The 20,378-nt window shown below is 40.8% G+C and overlaps 1 protein-coding gene across 8 annotated transcripts in view; it reads left to right on the top strand.

Annotated features, from left to right (window-relative positions):
• Window positions 1-20,378, top strand: part of GOLGA4 (golgin A4) — a 95,490-nt gene that overhangs the window by 63,631 nt on the left and 11,481 nt on the right. For 7 of the 8 annotated variants that reach the window (XM_055804186.1, XM_055804185.1, XM_055804189.1 and 4 more), the window contains 10 exons: window positions 114-292; window positions 1,357-1,488; window positions 2,491-2,646; window positions 3,590-7,884; window positions 8,644-8,765; window positions 9,798-9,928; window positions 11,869-11,982; window positions 15,456-15,476; window positions 15,655-15,723; window positions 16,341-16,416. In XM_055804186.1, the coding sequence (XP_055660161.1) occupies window positions 114-292; window positions 1,357-1,488; window positions 2,491-2,646; window positions 3,590-7,884; window positions 8,644-8,765; window positions 9,798-9,928; window positions 11,869-11,982; window positions 15,456-15,476; window positions 15,655-15,723; window positions 16,341-16,416 (5,295 nt within the window). The remainder of the gene's footprint in view (window positions 1-113; window positions 293-1,356; window positions 1,489-2,490; window positions 2,647-3,589; window positions 7,885-8,643; window positions 8,766-9,797; window positions 9,929-11,868; window positions 11,983-15,455; window positions 15,477-15,654; window positions 15,724-16,340; window positions 16,417-20,378) is intronic. The other variant, XM_055804187.1, reaches the window with a different exon arrangement.

Below are 20,378 nucleotides of genomic sequence, written 5' to 3'. Positions count from 1 at the left end.
CCTAAGTTCATTCATCTGTTTTTTCTGCTATTTACAGTTACTGAGAACTCAGTTCTTCTGTCAAGGGACATAGATATTTCTTGACCATCATATATTTTTTTTTTATTTTGCAGCTTTTGAAGAGCTTGAGAGGGCTCTGAGTATTGCACAAAAGACAGAGGAAGCCCGGAAAAAATTACAGGCAGAAATGGATGAAAAAATCAAAGCAGTAGAAAAGGCAAGTGAGGAAGAGAGGGTAAATCTTCAGCGGGAGTTAACCAGAGTGAAACAAGAGGTGGTTGAGATTATGAAGGTAAAAGCTGAAACTCACCCTGTATTACTGGCTTTTAAACTAATCATTCAATTACAATTAAACTATAGTTGTAAAATATATTAGTATATCAGAACTTTGTTCCAAAATATTTTCTATTTAACAAATTCTGTAAAAAGTAATTTATGGGATTAAACATTTACTTAAGACAAAATAGAAAACTCCCCATATAGACTTTTTTTCCTCTAATGGTGAAAGTATGTTAGAGGCATGTAAAAATGAACAGTATTACTCTTTGTTTCACAGTATTTAATAAAATTATTTACTAGAGGTACACTTGAGGTTTTAAAGGGAGTCAAGAAGAAGAAATTAATGGCAGTCAGCTCACACATCTCCACCAGGATTTGGGGTTTTAATACTAAGTACTTCTAATGATTATCCTAGACCAGTATGTGTAAACATGTAAGAACTTGTTGCCAAACCGTTTGCTAGTTAAGAATTGCTAACATTTGCTCCATCTGGCATATTCAAGTAGGAATTGCCTGAGTTCTGTGTGTGCTTTGCAGAGCTGTAAGAATTTGAACACCTTTAAACTACAGTGCTTGTACTGACATTTTGTTTTGTTATTAGTTTTTTACACTAATGCTTTCAGGGGATGACTGACTTCAACTACATTATTCTTAAATAAAGCACATGCGTAAGCTGTAGATAGCTGTCTATGTAGAGTATCACCAGTTGACTTTCTGGCTCGTGAAATAGCAAGAACGCATGGAAAGCTACAGACAGAAGTTTATTTTCCAATTTATTATCACATTTCAACCAAAACTGAAAACACTTAAGTTCACCTTGGTAGAAGAGTCTTTAGAACATGTACTGTTTCTTTTATTTAGTAGAACTGCGAAAGACTTGATGGGGAAGGTGGATAACTTCAAGCTTGAAATGAGAGCTGTCAGGGCTTAATATGAAGCGCTCCAAGTGATTGTTGCATATTCAAAGACATGGTTCTGGTTTCCTCTCTGTTGCACTGGTTTTCTTATTAAGAAATGATGCAAAGTATTTTGTTTCTTAGTATTTTGAAAATAGTTTTTTCTGACTTGGATTCACAGAAGTCTTCAGAGGAGCGTGTTGCTGAACTAGAAAAATTCCATAAAGAGGAAATGGCTACCAAAGATCAAGAGCTAAATGAGCAATTACAGGCCCAAGAAAAGGCGTTCCAGGAGAAGATGAAGGCAGCTCTCGTAAGTGTTCCTAAAATGTGTAGAAAGACATTTGTCTTAAGTGTGAGGTGGGGCTAGAAATCTTAATCTGACTCTTCCGCAGTGAGAGTCCTTCAGTGCTCAGATATGAGTGTCCTCCAAAAGTTAAAGAGCTCAGAGACTTCAGCAATATGAAGGGAAAGCGGCTGCAATGATCCAGACTGAATAATGATAATTGATCGCTATCACTGCTTGCTAGCAGCTGCATCTTGTGGGAGAGACTTCCTTTTTTTAAACACTCTTCTTGTTAGACTTGGGGGTTTTTCATTTCTTCCTCTGGATCACTGGCAGTTAGCCACAGTAACCAGAGTAAAAGAGGTACAAAGAATGAGGCTGTTACTTGGAAAGTGTCGGTAGCATTTTGTCTGGTTGCATTGTGTTACGTGAACAGGTTCACTATTCATAGTGTTTGACCTCAGAAAAGAATTTTCTTCTAGGTCAGGCTGGGAGGAATCATTGGGATTCTTTGCTTTTTTTCAAAATCCACTTTAGATCATCGTGTGATTTTACCTAACAGATAGTAGATACTCTTTTGTGCTTCTCTGTGATGGTTGGTGACTAGGACTGAGGAACTTGGACAGTCCCTTCCAGACTATATTTTTCTCTCTCTCAGGTTGTATTTTTTAATTATAAGGAATAGAAGCTTAAAAATACATTAGCAGTGGAATCAAGTGAGGACAGACCTTTATTCCTCTAAGGTGTTACTCTCGATTAGTCATGGTGAACAAAACAAAATGAAGCTGGATTGCTTTATGGTTTTCATTCATAGAGAAGTAGAAGACAAATGGTTCCCAAGAAAAGAAAATGAAAGTGATTTGTAACAGTTTTGTTTTCACATATGAAATACAAACTATGTGTGTTTGTGGAGAAAATACAGGTGATTAGTGCATGGCTTCTATTAATTGGTTTGTAAATACCCTATTTTACTGGTTTTCAAGGTGTGATGACTATAGTTGATTGTTTTAATCGTAATTTTTGATACAGGAAAAAAATCAGAGTGAGTGTTTAAAAACCCTTCAAGAACAAGAGCAGCAAGAATCCCTAGCCTTAGAAGAATTAGAGCTGCAGAAGAAAGCAATACAGTTAGAGTGTGACAAGAAAGTTCAGAAGATGCATCAAGAAGTAGAGACTTTTAGAACTGTGAGTAAAGATTCCAAAAGAGAATGTTTACAAGAATTCCTTTCAGTATACATTTAACTGTGTCAGGTTTACAAATACTGTGGATTTCTTGTGATTGGGTTGGTTTGTGATTGTCACAGTGCTGCTTTTTGTAACAGAAATTTACTGTATTGCCATGGTATGCTGTAGCCCCTTGGTTTTTTACAAGATTAGATGGCAAAATACAGAAGTGCATTCACTTTATATCATGGCATGGGATATGAATTTGTATCCATCTACACAGTTTTTATGTATGTTATGCAGGAGCGTTAACACTTAAACTGTTCAACTTCTGAGTACTGATACCGTACAAACATTTGTAAGGACATTGAGTAAGTAAAAAAACTTGCATGATTTTTTGAAATGTCCTTTGCTTTATGTAATGGGTAAGATTATATTATCTGCTAATGCAAGTGTGTAGTGTGTACATTATCCCAGCACTCCCAAATGTTAGTTTTTAAGTTATATATATAGAAGTGTTTTAACTTTACAGTAGCATTTCCATGAGTGATGGAGTTAAGATAACTCAGTAGATACGTACAAAGTTCCATAATACTTGAGCAGGCTTCTAATATCTTTCATCCTGTGTATTGGTACTTTAGCTTAATAAGAAAATGTGAACATACCTCTCATAAACATGTGAATTATTTTATTTGAATTGGTTACATTGTTTCCAAGCTTGTATTAGATCTGTTTTCACTGCAGTGAAATAGAAGATTTTTTTAGTAAATATAACACGCCATAGTGGAAGCAAAGTTGAGAACAAACTATATGAATGAAAGGCTTACATAAGAAGTTGATACTCACTAAAAATAATGGAATAAGTGACTTGTAGTTATGTGAACCTAGTGAGACTTTGTTAAAATTCAGTCAAATTGATAACTTTTGAATATTCATATTCTTTTAAAACTGTGTTCTCTAACAGAGGATTCTTGAACTGGAAAGCTCTCTTGCAAAGTATTCACAAGATGACAGAAAGCAGTCGGAGGAATTAAGTACTCTGATGGAGTCTGAAAAAAAGCAGCACAATAAGGAAATTAATGATATGGTTGAAAAACACAAGAAAGAATTGGAGAACATGAAACAGCAGCAGGAAAAGCTTTGGACAGAAAAACTTCAAATCTTAAAGCAGCAACAAGTAACTGAAATAGAAAAAATGAGAGAGAAACAAGAGCAAGAGATAGATACAATTTTGAAAGAGAAAGAAACAGCTTTCTGTGCACACATAGAAGAGATGAATGAAAAAACGTTAGAAAAACTAGATGTGAAACAAACAGAATTAGAAGCGCTATCTTCTGAGCTATCAGAAGCACTGAAAATACGTCATGATTTAGAACAAGAGCTCTCAGAATTGAACAGCAAAATGTGTGAAACAAAGCAAGAATTGGAAGGGAGGTTGGAAGAGGAGAGGAAAGGGCACAACAAAGAGGTTGAAGAGTTGTTAAAAGAGCACGAAATGTCTGTTCAAAGCATTGAGAAGGTACTCGGAGAGGAGCTCAACAAACTCAAGCAATCGTTGGAGGAGAAAGACAGATATCTGGAGGAACTAAAAGCACATGAACAGAAACTAAAGGAATCTGCAGAAAGATCTGAAGCTGAACTTGTTCAAGTGTCTGCAAAGCTAGATGAGCTTTCAGAGTCTCATTGGAGTACATCTAATGAGCAGGCAAAGATTTATGAAGAGGAATTAGCAAAGCTGCAGCAAAAGCTGGCAGGTCTTGAAGGTGAAAAACTGCAGCTTAGTGAACGCCTAGAAAGAGCTGAATCCCAGCTGAATGAAGTCAGGAATGAGTTGGAGGCATACATTTCTCAGGTATGTGACCTGAAACAGCATTTGCAAGAGCAAAGCAATGAAAATACACAAAAAGTAACCTCTCTGACACAACAATATGAATGTCAACTGAAGGATCTACAAAGAGAGGCTGATGAGACAAAGAGAAGTCTAACTGAGAAGGAAAATGAAATTGAAGACATGAAGAAGTTACAGAACAAGCAAATGGAAGAGCTTAAACAGAAACTTTTAGCTGCAGAGGAGAGAATTACTGCTTTGCAAGGAGAATATGAAAGTAAACTAAAACGTCAGGAGAACAAAATGGAGAAAATTAAACAGAAATCAAAAGATATGCAGGAAACTTTCAAAAAGAAACTTGCTGAGCAGGAAGCTAAACTAAAAAAAGAGCTTGAAAACAAGCAGTTGGAATTTAGTCAGAAAGAGAGTGAATTCAATGCTAAAATGTTGGAAATGGCACATGCCAGCTCTGCTGGAATCAATGATGCTGTATCAAAACTGGAATCTAATCAGAAAGAGCAGCTAGAGAGTCTTGCCGAGGCTCATAGGAGGGAGTTGGAAGAAATTACCCAGAGTTGGGAAACCAAACTCAGTCAGCAGGTTGAAGAGCTCCAGGAAAAACATGAGATGGAACTGCAAGAGAAAGAGCAGGAGGTTGGAGACCTGAAACAGAAACTTGCCACCGTTAGCGCTGAGAAGGAGGGCTCCCAAACAGAAATTACCCGTCTGAAGGAAGAACAGGTGAAAAGGGAGGAGTCCCTGAAGGAATTGCAAGAACAACTAAGGCAGTCAGTGGCCAAGGTGAATGCTTTGTCAGGCAAGGAGAGTGACATGGAAACACAGTTGAAAAAATTGGAAAGCGATCTTGATCAGTCCCTGAAAGAGCAGTCAGGACTTCAGGAACAGCTCAGCAAGCAGAAAGCAGTTGAAGAAAAGGACAAAGCCAAAATTTCCGAGCTGGCCGATACACTGAAAACACTTGAAGAGAAACTCCAAATCGTGCAGTCATCTCAGCACAAAGATCATGAAAATTATGAGAAAAAAATAGAGGCAATTCAGCTAAAAGAAACTGAGTTTAAAAGGCAGGCAGGAGAACTTGCAGCCCAGTTAGATGCTTATTGGAAGAATGCTGAAGCTTTATTGCAAACAAAAAGCAATGAATTAATTGAAAAATGCTGTGAAAAAATTGGTGTAGTAACAAGAAGAATCGCAGATTGTGAGCGCCGAACTGCGAAAGTTAAAGAAGCAGTGTTAATTAAAGCAAGTAAGATTCCTGAACTAGAAGCTCAACTTCGAGAAGTTACAGAGCATCATTCTGTTGCAAGGACTTCTTTGCAAAAGTCAATGCAACAGTTGCAAGAGAAGGACAATTTGATTACGTCCATGAGAGCTGACATTGAAGGCCTTGTAACAGAAAAGGAACAATTGCAAAAAGAGGGAGGGCATCAGCAGCAAGCAGCATCCGAAAAAGAAACTTGCATAACACAGCTGAGGAAAGAGTTATCGGAAAATATCAATGCTGTCACCTCAATGAGGGAGGAACTCCAGGAAAAAGAATCTGAGATCTCTGCTCTCAACAAAACAATCAATGACCTTAGTGTTAGACTTGAAAGTACAGTAAGTTTAACAGAGAAGGAAGCAGCCATGGCTCTGTTAAGCAAGCAACATCAAGAGGTTCAGTTGCAGTTGTTAAACCAGGTACAGGAGTTATCGTCCAGAGTTGAGACACTGAGTCAAGAAAAAGCATCAGCTCTTGAGCAAGCAGATCATTGCACAGCCGAGCTGTCAGAGTGGAAGATGAAAGCACAAACCAGATTTACACAAAATCACGATACTATTAAAGAATTGCAGAGCAAACTTGAATTAAGCAATACTGAAGCCAATAAAAAAGATGAAGAGCTAAATAAACTGAAGGAGCAGCTGGCTAAACAAAGCGAGAATCTTGATAGTTTAAAAAGTGAATTGGAACAAAAGCAAAGCAGGAGGGAAAAGCAAGAGAGTGAGCTAACAGCAAAGTTAAAAAACCAAGCAGCAAGAATTGCTGAACTAGAAGAACATGTTGCTCAGAAAACTTCAGAAAATGATTCTTTGATGGAGGAACTTAAAAGGTATAATGAACAAAAAGACACACAGCAGAAAGAGGTAGCTTGGCAACTCCAGCAGGCAGAGAAGGTGGCTTTTGAAAAGGATAATAGATTTAAGGAGGCTGAAGAAAAAGTGCTTTATCTTGAGAAGCAAATAGATTCACTGAAAGCTGAATTTGAAGCAAAAGAGAGGGAATTTCATCACACGAAGTCAGCGCTACTTAAAAGCAAAGAGGAGGAACTGAAAGAATTAGAAGAGAGACTGAATGCAGAGAGCAGTACTAAGCTGGCAGATCTGAAAAAGAAGGCAGAGCAAAAAATCGGTTCTATTAAAAAGCAATTGATATCTCAGGCGGAAGAAAAGGAACAGCAATTTAAGCAAGAGAAAGAAAATCAGTTAAAAGACTTAGAACAAAAAGTGCAGGAGAGAGAGGCCAAAATTGAGTCCTTGGAAGAAAAAATGAAGTCAACAAGAGATCCCACAGAACTGGAGAAAGAAATGCTGCAAAAAGTAGAGAGTGTAAAAGCTGCTGTAGAACAAGAAAAAAATACTATGCTTGAGGGTGTCCGACAGACATACGAAGAGAAAATGCATGTGTTACAGAAGGGCTTAACTGGAAAAGATGAATTGTTGCAGAAGTATGAAAAGGAACTACAAGAGAGTAATGACTTTCATTTAGAACTGCAAAACAAACAGGGAGAACTCCTTAAAAAACTTGAATGCATTGAGCAGAGCCATCGGGAGGAGCAGAGCAGGACTGAAAGCCTCAGGAAAGAACTTGAGGAGCAAACCAAAAAATACTCATTGTTAGCGGATGAGCATGCACGTTGCGGTGGTGATTTAGCAAGCAGTAAGGAAGAATTAAAAGCTAAAGAACAAAAACAATTGGATATGGAGAATATAATTGGAGACTTGCAGAAAAAATTGCAGGAAAAGGAGGCAGTCAGTCAGTCTTTAGAACAGAAGATAAAAGAGTTGGAGAATAATCTAGCGAAGGAGAATGAAGTGCATAAGATTGAGATGGATGATAAGAGTTTGAGATACGAAGAAAAACTAAAAAGTTTACAGCAACAACTGGATGAAAGAAATGACAGTCTGAAAGCTTGTGAGGAAAACGCTGAAGAAAAGGCTAAATCTGGTTTGGAGCTGCAGCAGTTACTAGGTGATATGCAGAACCAGCAGAAGGACTTGCAAACTAAACTGGAAGAGACTGAAAGGGAGAAACAGAAACTACGCAAAGAAGTGAATAATCTTCAAAAAGACTTACGTGCTCTGCGAAAAGAACATCAGCAAGAGCTTGACATAGTAAAGAAGGAGTCCTTAGAAGAAATGGAGCAGAAAATCAGGTAAATTCTTTGTTCCTGGACTTGTTACCATTTCTTTGCTTTATCTTTAACCACTAAAATCTCAAGAATACTTTTTTAAAGCTCAGTTTGTAGCAATGAAATAATGACTGGTGTTTTCCTGTCATTTTTCTAAATACACTTAAAGAAACAGCAAGGAAGAGCTACTTGAAAGTTGATCTTCATAAACATGTAAAACTATTTGAGTCATCAGTTTAAAAAGTGGTTTGTCTTTCGGCAAAGCACTTTTGTTTTTCTTATGTGATGGTCATTTTCTGCATTGCCAGAACATAAAATACAGTTCTGTTTTTCTCAAGCAGGAGACAAGTGTATTAAATCTTAGTACTGAGAGCTTCATGTTCAAATGATATCAAGAATTGTTCATATGTACTGCCCAAAAATGTGCTATACTGCTCAGCACTCTAATGGTTTCTCAAGGGAAGAATTCCCTAAAAATTCTGTTTTTCTGCAGCACGTTCTTTACTTCCAGTTCTTAATCTTCTTCACCAGAAATTCCCTGTCTTTTGGAAGGGTTAGTTCTGGGCTGTTTTTTAAATGAAACACCTATGCCTTCCAGGTGAATTCAATAGGAGGAAAACAAAAGAGCCTCCCTGAATCCCACAGAATTCATATAATTCAAACCCATCCCATTCTAAAATAGTTTTGGAGAAATTCCCAGATCTCCTACCTTGCTAAATTGTTCTTGCACTCTATTTAAACATTTTATTTCCTCACTGTAATTTTTTTATTTTTTGTTTACAGATGTGAACAAGAAGACATTGAGTTAAAGCACAACTCCACCTTAAAGCAATTAATGAGAGAGTTCAATACTCAGCTGGCTCAAAAAGAAAGAGAACTGGAAACAGCAGTAAAAGAAGCTATCAGTAAGTGAAATACTAATATAAGTGTAATCAGTAAAATAGCCAGAAAACCAGATCTTCAGATGTTTTGAGGAAGGGGTTTTACCTGGGACTTTGATAAAGTCAGCATGTTTTATTACTGCCTTGAGAACTCAGGGAAAGAACTTGCCTTTGTTGCTCAAGAAGTAATGTATAAATGTTAATTGTAGCAGTTAGGAAAACCCCTATGTAGGTGTTCTTCCTTACCCTGCAGAGTGGTTCTTTGATCTAGCACTCCGTATCTGTCATTGCAGAGTTACCTGTGATAGCCATAGGTACCTATCTTTTTATTATAAATTCAAAAGGAAAAGGGAGTAGAGTTTTAGAGGTGAAAGTACATTGCGAGGTTTTCATTGTAATACTGCTTTGGCTTCAGCAGGGCAAACCTTTAATGCTCCGTTGTTAACTATATGGCACTGAAGGGTGCCTTTCAGAGAAACTTCAGTCCGTCTGGGAATCAGAATTGCATTTTCTTAGCTGCATCTTGCAGACTTCATTCACACTAACTACTAACAGGTACCAGCTGGATATGGTGTCAGATTGCTCTACCATGTGATTAGAACTAGAGCACAGCATATTTCAGCTTCTCTGTCCATCTCTTGCCACCACAGGGTAAGTTGGAGGTTGAAGAAGTGAGCTGAAAGTATCTTTTGACTCAACAGTTACTGGAAGTACCCCTACAAGTGAGGAATTTCTGAAGATTTGCAGATGTTTCAATCACTTCTCGAGATAGAATTAGTTGATAAGTATTGGTTGTGATCTTAAATTTTCTCTAAAAGTTCCAGCATCGGGTAGAAAAAATCGCTTCAGATACCAAACTGCAGACAACAAACTTCATATATGTTGGGATTGAGTGACTTAATTGTCACTGACAGTGAGGAAGAATGAATATTCTTAACAATTTGTCCTTACGGATGCTTTCCACAGTTGTCTTTAAGCTTTTTAAAATACTGTTCTGGCATAATTTAACAAAATAAATATGTTTTTTTTAATATGGCCTGACTTTTTCTTTTACAGGTAAAGCTCAGGAGGTAGAGACTGAATTGATAGAAAATCACCATGTAGAGACAACACAGCTGCACAAAAAAATTGCTGAAAAAGACGATGATCTGAAAAGAACTGTGAAAAAATATGAAGAAATCCTTGAGGTATCTTTCTGAAAAGTGATGTGACTGCACACATTTTGAAATAACTCTTCCCCTTTTCTCATTGCTCATCTAGACAAACTAATTCTTACTGGTATAGATCTTACTTCTTGAATTACACTTCATAGGTGTGGTGACCTAGCTTGCAATTAAAACATTTGTTTCTGTGTTTTATGAACATGAAAGAATTCTAAAAATTAAGCCCTAACTCTGGTCATTCAATAGAAGTTAGATAGGTTATAGAGTCATAGAATAATTAGGTTGGAAGATACCCTTAAAATATCATAAAGTCCAACTTTTAACCCAAGACTGCCAAGTCCACCACTAAACCATGTCCCTAAGCACTGCATCTACATGTTTTTTAAAGGCTTCCAGAGATGATGGTTCCACCCTCTCCCTGGGCAGCCTGTTTCAATGCCTGACCGCCCTTTCAGTGAAGAAATTTTTCCTAATATCCACTCGAAACTTCCCCTGGTGCAACTTGAGGCCGGTTCCTCTTGTCGTGTCCCTTGTTATCTGGAAGAAGAGACCGACCCCCACTGCCTTACAGCCTGCTGTCAGGTAGCTGTAAGGGAGCAATGTGGTCCCCCCTGAGCCTCCTTTTTTCCAGACTAAGCACCCCCAGTTCCTTCAGCCACTTCTCATAAGACCTGAGCTCCAGACCCTTCCCCAGCTCTGTTGCCCTTCTCTGGACACGCTGCAGCACCTCAGCATCCCTCTAGCAGTGAGTGGCCCAAAACTGAACACAGGATTCCAGGTGTGGTCTCACCAGTGCCAGGCATGGGGGGATGATTGCTTCCCTGCTTCTGCTGGCCACACTGTTCTGGGATACAAACCGGCAGAAGTTTGTCTTCCAGATTGAAATGAGGAAAGTGAGCGAGTTAAATTTAAGCTTTACTGGAGTTGAGGTGGTGGTCATGGTGTGTTGTTTCTTTGACGGATTTAAATACAGTGTTTGTGGGCCAGCCTCACGCTCTAGCTCCTTTCTCTGATGCTCTGTCCAGGTTAGCATTATAACCCTTGAAGTAAGGTTCTGTTCCATGCAGTGTGCCGTCTGTTTGCATAGTTGATTAATTGTACTAATTTAATCTGAAGTACTACTGCATAGCAGAGCAGGCAGCTCACTGCCCTGGGTGGTTAGCGTGAGTGAAACTAGGGTTTTACTTTAGTTCAGCAGCGGAGACGTGCACTTTGAACTGGAGTGCTGTTTTATAAGCTCCCTAATGTGCTATTTCACAAAAAGGCCAGAGGGGACACAATTTTAAAAAATAATTTTTTCTGTACAGTGCCATATAGGTGGGTTAAGTTACTAGGATTTAGGTCATTGTATTTTTCTCTTCTAAATTTACTGTTCACACTGTCATAAAATATACAGGAAAAGTTCATTTCCTCCCTGCCGTTCTTGCCACTGCTTCTTTCATCCATGCTGCACAGTGCCCTCCAAACCCTTGTGAATGGGAAGTTACTGTTTCTGAAAATGTGCTTAAAACTTTTTTAGGAACTTCTTTGTGCAAATGGCTGAGGAAAGGGTTTAAGTCCTTGTCACTTCCATAGTATAGGAAGTGATTCTGTATCATTGTGTGTTCCTTTCATGAAAGTCGTACAACGAAGCACATACTCCAGTAGTAATTCAAATGCTGGTTTAGTGCCTGATAGAAATGGCTCTTTTAAAAAAAAAAAAATTTTCAAAGAACTAACTGTAATTCTAACTATGTAATCTTAACTGTTGGAGGCCTGCAAAATCTGGTTAAGCTCCTGTGTTTGTTTCTTGTTCTTTTCTATAGCCTTGTAGCGTAACTAACCTTTACACTGAATTTCAAGCATATTCTTCTGTATATAGCATAACTGTTTTGTTTATTGCTTTCTGTCCACTGTAGTTAAGATTTTGAATGGTTAGATGATTAATTGTGTAAGTAGGGTTTTTTTGCCCCTGTATTTTCAAGGCTCGTGAAGAGGAGATGACAGCAAAAGTTCATGAGTTACAAGCAGAGCTAGAAAACTTGCAAAAGGAATACAAGCAAAGGCTGGCAGAAGAGGAGCATTGGAACAGTGAAAAAGTGAGCTGGCACTAACATTTATTTTTATATGTTTAGGTATGAAATGCTTAGTCTTCATAAAATTCTTTAGTTTGTTCTTAATTGTTTTAATTTATATATCTGGCCTTCACTTTCCCGTAAAGTTTCTATTCTTTTAGACATTAACTTCTTCAAAAGTGAACCTCTTTAGGATCTGCAGTGTTTGATACTACGTTGTTTGAATGGCATGTTAAAAAGTCTGTTTGTGTTGTGGTTATTGGGGAGGGGAGGGTCCCTCTACATGTGTTCTTTATGTTTACTGGAAGCCCTTTAGAAGGAAAGGAAATCACATTGGGTCATTTTTAGCATAATATTTTAAAATTCAAATTCCAAATGGCTCTGAAGTAGTGCCTTGAATATATCAATTATGGATAGAGAGGTCTTCATTGAAAGAAGACGGAGTACATGCTTTTGTCTTTCTGAGACTATGTTTTAGTTTGATGAATTCTTTGATGAAAATATTACTACTTATTATTACACTAAAAAGAGGAAAATTATATGAGGTATTGGGTCATTGGTGAGAGTTCATATTAACTTCATTTTTATTTTTTTTTATTTTGACAACAGGAAGCAATGGGGATACTAAATGTTTTTATTTGATACTACAAACTTACAGTACAAATTACCTCGCTGTCCTAATGTTTGTTTCTTCTGCCTTGCTTACAACACCCTTTATATTACTTTTATTAACTGTTCCATGACATGAGTGTTGCTTTCATAACAGGAAAAGAAGAAATACTTGTATCAAACTGCCGTGTATTTTTAATCAACCCTTATCCACCCACTGATGACAATCTTGCATAAACTTATTATCTGGAGGAAGATTCTTTTAAGAATCTCCTGAACCCTAAAACATGATTCTGAAAAGTATGAAGAGTACTTTACCTTTAGGACTTACTTATTAACTGTTTCACTACTTACTTTGTTACAGAAGTTTTCTATAAATACAGGTAGTCATTTAGCATCATATTGTGCATGCATCTTTGGGATTACATATTCACTGATAGGTCGTGAAAGTTACATCAAATCTATATACCAGCAATGGTATTTGATGTATTTCTCAGTTCCTCCCAGAAGTGTATCGCACAGGTTTGCAATGGTAACATAGAGCTGTAAAATATTTGAATATTGCAAATATTACATCTCTACGTAAAGATGAATCTGCTTACAATAAACAAAATAAGGAGCTAATTTTGCCTGTCTTTGGAATCTTGTCCACAATTCTCCACTCCTTGGTATTTCCATGGCAGACTTTGGGGAAACTCAAAAGGAGTTTTTCCACTTGTGGTGGGTATAAACCAGCTGAGAGAACTCCATTGCTGGTAAATAGCTTTGTTTTAAAGAATAAATGATGTCTCATTTGAGGGGGAGGAAAACCAGGTTGTGTGGTAGTGCATGTACTGAAGCGCAGTTAAAGCATCCAGGTATGAAGTGATTGCAGAATAACAATGGGATTTTTTGGTGAGTTTATGACAGTTAAATATACATGATTTTGCTGCCGTACAGGCATCAAGCTTTCTTAAGAAATTTTGAGAATTCCAACTAAATTCAAATACAGCAAATGGATAACAAGCTTTCTTTTGTACAGCTCTGATTTAACTGAATGTGAATTGCATATTTCATCCTATTCGCAATGGTGACTGAATCTCAAAACAGCATTACTATTCTAGTAGTCTGACTATGCTATTGAACATGCAGATAGCTCCTGGTACATCCTCCATTCCAGTCAAAGCTCAAATATTTGGACTGTTGTAAGTGGGCTTTCCACTTATTGTTTTGTCAGTATTTCAGGATTGGATTCTCACTCTTTGATGCAGTCTGTTCTGCGGCCAGGAGGTAGTTTTCCTTTTTTCCTCCTTTAAAATTAAGAGGGTTAAGAAATTAAGAAATGTTCTTCTTAATGTCTTAACTTATCCATTGCCTGTCCTATATATGTATATTTATATATATATGAAACTAATTTTTCTATTACCTGGTACAATAGCATACATTTAAAACTGATACAATAGCATATATTTGCAACATGACGGAGCTAGACGAGAGAATTGGAGGGGGCCTGTGGACCTTGTCCACATACCTGAGCAGAAGTGTCCACACCTACATCTGGATTTCACATGTGCATTCTAATGCATTCTGTCATCTTAATTTGTCATGGTATTTTTTGGTGTGCCTTATTTCTCTTTTGTTTTGTAACATTTTTTTCTCTCTTTTTTAAATTTTTTTCCCTTAGTACTAGTAGTAAAACAACTCAGAAGTCTTCTGTTGACTATTAGCAACTTTTTGTGGGCAATTGATTTGTTTTCTAAATTTGGAGTCCTCTGGGTCACAGAAGTTTGTCTTACAAAACCTGCTGTGATGCTTGTTGTCAACCTAGGCCAAACATCACACATAGCATGTCTGCTTTGACATGAAGCATAACTATACATTTGAACAGTATTTTTCTGACTGTGATAAACAGTTGGCAAATACTGACATCCTTAAGTGTTAGTGTTGGGATATACAAATGTCAGAAACTGTCTCTTCATGAGAAAACAAGTGTGTGGTCAGATGATTAAGCTCTTCAGAAGCAAGAATTGCACTTACAGGTTTGAGATCGGTAGAGGAATGATTTTCCTCTATATTCTGTTATCAGAGTGTAGGAAAACCCACAGGTTTTATGAATCTACAGAGGTGGGGAATAGCTTCCCTTCTCAGCACAATTCCAAAGAGGCTCGGGAAGAAACAAGTGGTGTGTACCACTTCTGTGTTAAGGTTCAGGTTAACTTTGAAAAAAAACCAACAAACAAACCAAAAAACACAAACCCCAAAACACACACAAAATATGTGATGTTAAAATTATTTTACAACCTTGAGCTATACCCATGAGTACTAGAGCATTATTTTCCTTAGAGCCGCAACAAGGAAAGACAGACATTTAAGCTTGAAATTGCTTCTGTACTTCATAAACATTGCTATCTTTGCAAGATGTAGAGCTCATGAAGCTCTTAAACTGAAGCTATTCTAAGATAAACGTTCAGATTTCCAAATGAAACTTGGAGAATTAAAGAAAAAGGTACAATATTGTGAGTAGTATTAATAGTTGTTAGGGTTTTCTGGCTTGTGCTTCATACTCATTCAGTTATCATTCATCTCCAATATGCATTTTGTAAAGACTTGGAAACACAAGGTTCTTGAAGTTATATTTATAATAATTGTCTTATGGAATCAAATGAGATAGTTTAAATATCTAAACTTTATGTACTGTCAACACAAATAAGTTAAACTATTTATGGGACTATTTATACAAGTGTATGTGTGATTTGGTCGTTTCAATGTGTATCATCCTTAGTTAACATAGTGTCACAACTAGGAGATTGAAAAAAGGTGATTTATTTCTTGTTTTACCCGTGTCCAGTGCTTGATATACTCACTATTTTTCATACATTTTAATCTTAATTTTTTTGTTGTTGTTCTAGGTCACAATAACAGATCTTCAGGTAAGTCTTAAATTTTATTGATTTTGCTCTGTAGATAATTGTTTCACAGCAGTTTGAAAGCAGAAATAACACTCAGAAGTCTGTGTTTTAAAAGGAGAAAGAGGTTTATTGAAAAGGTGCCTATGATATATATCCTCAGCAGTTTCTTGATTGTTTCTGTATGTGGCTGTTCTTTCAGGCACAGCTTGCACAGAAGACAACACTGGTCAATGACTCAAAACTGAAAGAGCAGGAGTTCAAAGAGCAGGTAAGAGTGCCGCTTGCGCGAGTGAAAGGTGTTCTTGTTCAATACTTTGTCTTTGCAATATTTTGTTTGTTCAAGTGATGATGTAGCACATCTCCACAGAGGCACTGTGGAAATAATAGGCATGTACAGTAGTTTTGACTCATACTTGCTCTCGGAAGATCTCTGTGTTTTCCAAAGTACTCCTCTAACCCCTGAGAATGAAAATATCATTGCTTGTGATACATGTTAGCAAAATGTTTGCATAGTGAAACTGAATGGTGCATTTCATGGATCTTTTTTTATATACTAAACCTTTTTTGATGTTAAGTACAATTTTTGTTATGTTTTCTTTTTTATGTATGTTTATGTGTATAAAATAGAGGAGTATATGTGTATATAAATATGTTAATATGCATAACATGCTATATTCTTATGTGTATATACACATATAGACACATTTCCTTAAATAGTTTAGGGATAAGTTTTTAATGACACAATTTTTAATGTTTTTCTTCCTTAAAAGGCAAATGTATTTCTCTTTCGTAGAGGGAGATGATGTTTAGCTGAAAACTGTTACAATTATGCTTACTTTAGATGCTTGTGAGCACAGTTGATCATGTTGACTGTTCTGTATTTAGATTCATGTCCTGGAAGACCGTCTGAAAAATTATGAGAAGAATATGTATGTCACATCAGTTGGAACACCATATAGAGGTAAGTTCATACACATTTTTCATTTGTTTGGAAAACATGCTTTGGTTTAGACAATTCATTAAAATGTCAATCCCTTTAAAACACCTCTGTAATATTTTATGACATCCTTGTTTTATCTTGTCTGTTACAATAGAGCTGCTGTGTGATTTCAGATGGGCAAATCATGCAGCATTTGTTTTATGCTTGTTTTTCTGTCATACAGGTAAAAGAACTCTATATCAGAGTTCTAAAGCTTTCTCTATCCCTAGGGGGAGTGGTATAGGCAGTGGCACTTGAAAGTGGGTGGGGAGGAATTGTCCATTTGTCTTGGCTAATTAAATACACATTTTATGACTCTTTAAAATTTTAACAATACAAATATTAGATTAGACGTTTCTTGTGTTACATGTCTGGGCATTTCTCTTCTTGTGATTAGAGTTCCTTTGCAAGACTGCTTGCTCTGACACAGTAATCAATAAAATATCATCCAATTTCCGCCTGTAACCTTTGTGATATGTGTCCTTGAAAGCATTTTTGGAGCTGAAAACCCCTGTGCATATCAGCCAAATAAGTCTCGTCGGTATTTGACTCGTGGTGAGTGTGAGGAATACAACACAACAGAACAGAAGCGTTACGCCACGTTGTGCCTGGAGTTCTGCGTGACGAGCTGTGACAGAGGCCTGAGGGGTCCCTGCAGGAGAGCAGCTCCGCAGGGCAGGGCCCAGGCCCAGCCAGGAGACAGGGGCAGGCACGGGCACACCTACAGCATGGCCCAGGCAGGGACTGAAGGGCCCAGGCTGAGCTATGTCCCCTGCGCCCTTGGCAGGAGACGGGGGCACTGGGGGTCCCAGGAGAGGCTGGTCCCAGCCATTGAGGCCTATGAGCACCCCCAGGACCCTGGCAGAAGTAGACCCGCACTGGTCGTGGGCTCTCCTTCTAATGATGTTTACAGCTGGCCACTTCGAAGACAAGAGTATTAGGCCATGGACGTCTGAGGGAGTACTGCTGTTCTCAGGATCTTGAGGTTTACCTTGTTTTTCCAAGGAAAACATCTCAGGCATTTCTTAAAATGAGTACAAGGAAATGCACAGGGAAATGAGCAGGTATTGCTCACCTCACAAGGGTTTGCAGCCATTTGGTTGCGGAGCATGTCCTGCTTCAGACTGAGGGCTTGGTCTCAGCCTCCCCAGGGTCAGAGATGGAGGGTTTTGCCATCCTGTGGAAACCCAGTGAAACTGGATGAACACAGAACCCTTTCAAAAGCCACCCGTCACACCTGCTCTTTCCAAATTTGTCTGGATGGTCAGATGATCTGGAGACGATCCACAGCCCTACCCCCATCCGAAGGTACATGTTCCCTGCCCACAACGTGACGGAGGTAATGCCCAGGCTGGGACACAACTGCCCGTTCAGTCCCTTCTGCGTGGGCAGGCCTGGGAAGAAAAAGCAGCAGAGATTTCCTCAGCACGCACTGGTAGGGAAAGGAGGAGGTAGGAAGAAAATGACAAGAGAAGAGAACAGAATATTTAAGCTGGAAGGGGCATACGACCATCATCGAGTCCAGCTGCCTGACCGCTTTGCAGTGCTGACCAACAGCTAAAGCGTGGTTATTAAGGGCATTGTCCAAATGCCCCTTCAACAGTCACAGGCATGGGGCATCGACCACCTCTCCAGGAAGCCTGTCCAGGGACTGACCACTCGGAAGTGCAAGGAAAAATATGGTCAAGAAAGAAGTCACATCTGGGACTTCCCTTTCCAACAGGATGACCTCACCACGAGCAGGGTAGGAGCAAATGTCCCTTGGTGCATCAGTAAGGAATGGTGAGGAAATTCTGTGCATTCTTTCTACATCTCTGCAAATTTCATGCAGAGGGAACCAAAAGCCTGTCTGTCGCCTCTCGCATCTCCCCACAGAAATGAGCGTACACAGTACAAATGCCCTTGAGATCGTATGGGCATCCAGCTGAATTGAAGGGACGCCCATCAGCTGTGCCCCGTGCATGGCCACTGAGGGCAGGGACAGCCCCCCGGGCCTCCTGGGCACAGGGGCTGCCTCGGGGCCGGCACCCCAGAGCCCTTCCTCCCAAGGGTGCTGGGCGGGGGCGGGGCTGCGCATGGGGCAACTGTCACCCCCGTGTTACCCCATGTCACAGCGCCGTCACCCGGCAACGCGCTGTCACAGTGCCCTGGGGGAGTATAAAAGGGGCATCGTCCCGTGTCCCCCTGCCAGAGCTGGCCTGGCACCGGCCTGAAGACACCCGAGAGGGAGCCCTCGAGGGAATCATGGAATTCCCTGGGGGCTGAGGGAGGGAGCCTGGAGCCTGGACGAGGCTGCTGGAGCTTCTCCGCTGCAAGGGCAGCTCCCGGCAGGGCCACGGCCAAAGCCCATCTGACGGGTGGAGATGTTGTTTCAGCCTTCGGGGAACAGACAGCAGCCCCTCGGGAGAGGAGAAGAACCACCCACCCCTGGGGGTGCCCGAGGCTGTCGGGCCTTCTCAGCTGGACAGCGGTGGCAACACCACGGGAACCCCTTCTTGAGGAGCGCCGCAGGGCTCGCCGTCCTCATCCCCGTGGAGCCAGGGGCAGCAGCCGTAAGAAACAAGATGCAGCGGTATTGCCAGGGGTCCCGGAGCTTTGGAGCACCCACTGGTGTCCCATCAGGTGCCAGCAGGAGTCTTGCCCCCTGAGTAGCTCGGGCCGGGGGCATTTGGTCACTCTTGGAAGCCCCTGCGATGGCTCCAGGTCAGAGGGAGAGGCTTGGCATCTCCCGGGAGGCGTGCCCGGCCCGTGGGACCAGGAGGCCGGTCCCGCTCACATGCTCAGGGAACAGCCGATCGCCAGCGCTGCCTGGGGTCAGGAAGGAATTTTCCCCCGGGGCACATTGGCACTGGCCCCCGGGGGTTTTTCGCCTTCCTCTGCAGCACTGAGCGCGACCACTTGTCAGGGCTCCTCGGGTCCCTCGGGCCAGGTCACCGCCTGCTGCTGGTGCCCCGCGAAGGTGGCCTCTCGTGCCCTGCAGCTGGGGGGAGGAAGGCTTTTTTTCCCCCGCGGTGGGCTACCAAGCGTCCCGCCCCGGGGGTTTTTTGCCTGCCTCTGCAGCACCGCGCAGGGCCCCTGGCCAGGGCTCCTTTGGGCCATTCTGGCTGGGTGCCCGCTGCTCGTGCTCCACGAAGGTGGCCCTCGTGCCCCACACCCGGGGGGAGGAAGCTTTCGAGGCTCCCGGGGAGGGGGGCCCAGTGTGGTCCCCCCAGGAGTTGCTTGTTGTCCTCTGTCGCACTGAGCACAGCCCCTTGTCAGGGCTCCTCCGAGCCCTTTCGGCCAGGTTCTCGCCTGCTGCGCTTGCACCTCCGAGGCACCCCCGTGCCCTGGCGCTCTGGCTCTCTTGCCCATCACAAGCCTTGGCAGGAGCCAGCTCTGCTCTGCCCTCGGCTCCCTTTCCCCTGGGCTTCTCGCTTGTGCAGAACAGCCTCTGCTTGGCAGGGCTCCAGGCTCGCTGCCCCATCAGGAGCTGCCCCTTGTCAGCTCTCCCTGCCTGCAAGGCAAGCGCAGGGCAGGCACGAGGGCGCTTCCCGTGCATCCCTGGCCAAGAAGCACAGCGGTGGAGCACGTTTCCGAAGACAAAAATGTTTGTCGTCACTACGTACCATAATTGGGGCAATACCCCACAGTTCCACGCACCACCTCCTCTTCTTCTTTCATGTGGGGTTGATCCTCATCCCTCACGTTGTCATTCCTCAGCAAACTGGGACTCCTTTGTCTGAGTCCCTGCTGCTACTTTCTGTAGCTCCGTGCCTTTGCCAGACGGCAAGGGATGCTTTTGCAAGCTAAACTGAGGAACGCATCAGCCTGCTCCTGGCTGCACATGCGCATTGTGTCACTGCTTGTGACCACTGACTCTGAACAGATTCAGAACAACAGAAATAAAAATAATAGCCTCTTCCTGCTTGTCAATTTTGTGCTATGTGTCCTTGGAAGTGTTTCTG

The sequence above is a fragment of the Falco peregrinus genome, chromosome 5 (genome assembly GCF_023634155.1).
Source record: "Falco peregrinus isolate bFalPer1 chromosome 5, bFalPer1.pri, whole genome shotgun sequence".
In the NCBI taxonomy this organism is placed as follows: Eukaryota; Metazoa; Chordata; class Aves; order Falconiformes; family Falconidae; genus Falco; species Falco peregrinus.
This window is presented reverse-complemented; position numbering and strand designations above follow the sequence as displayed.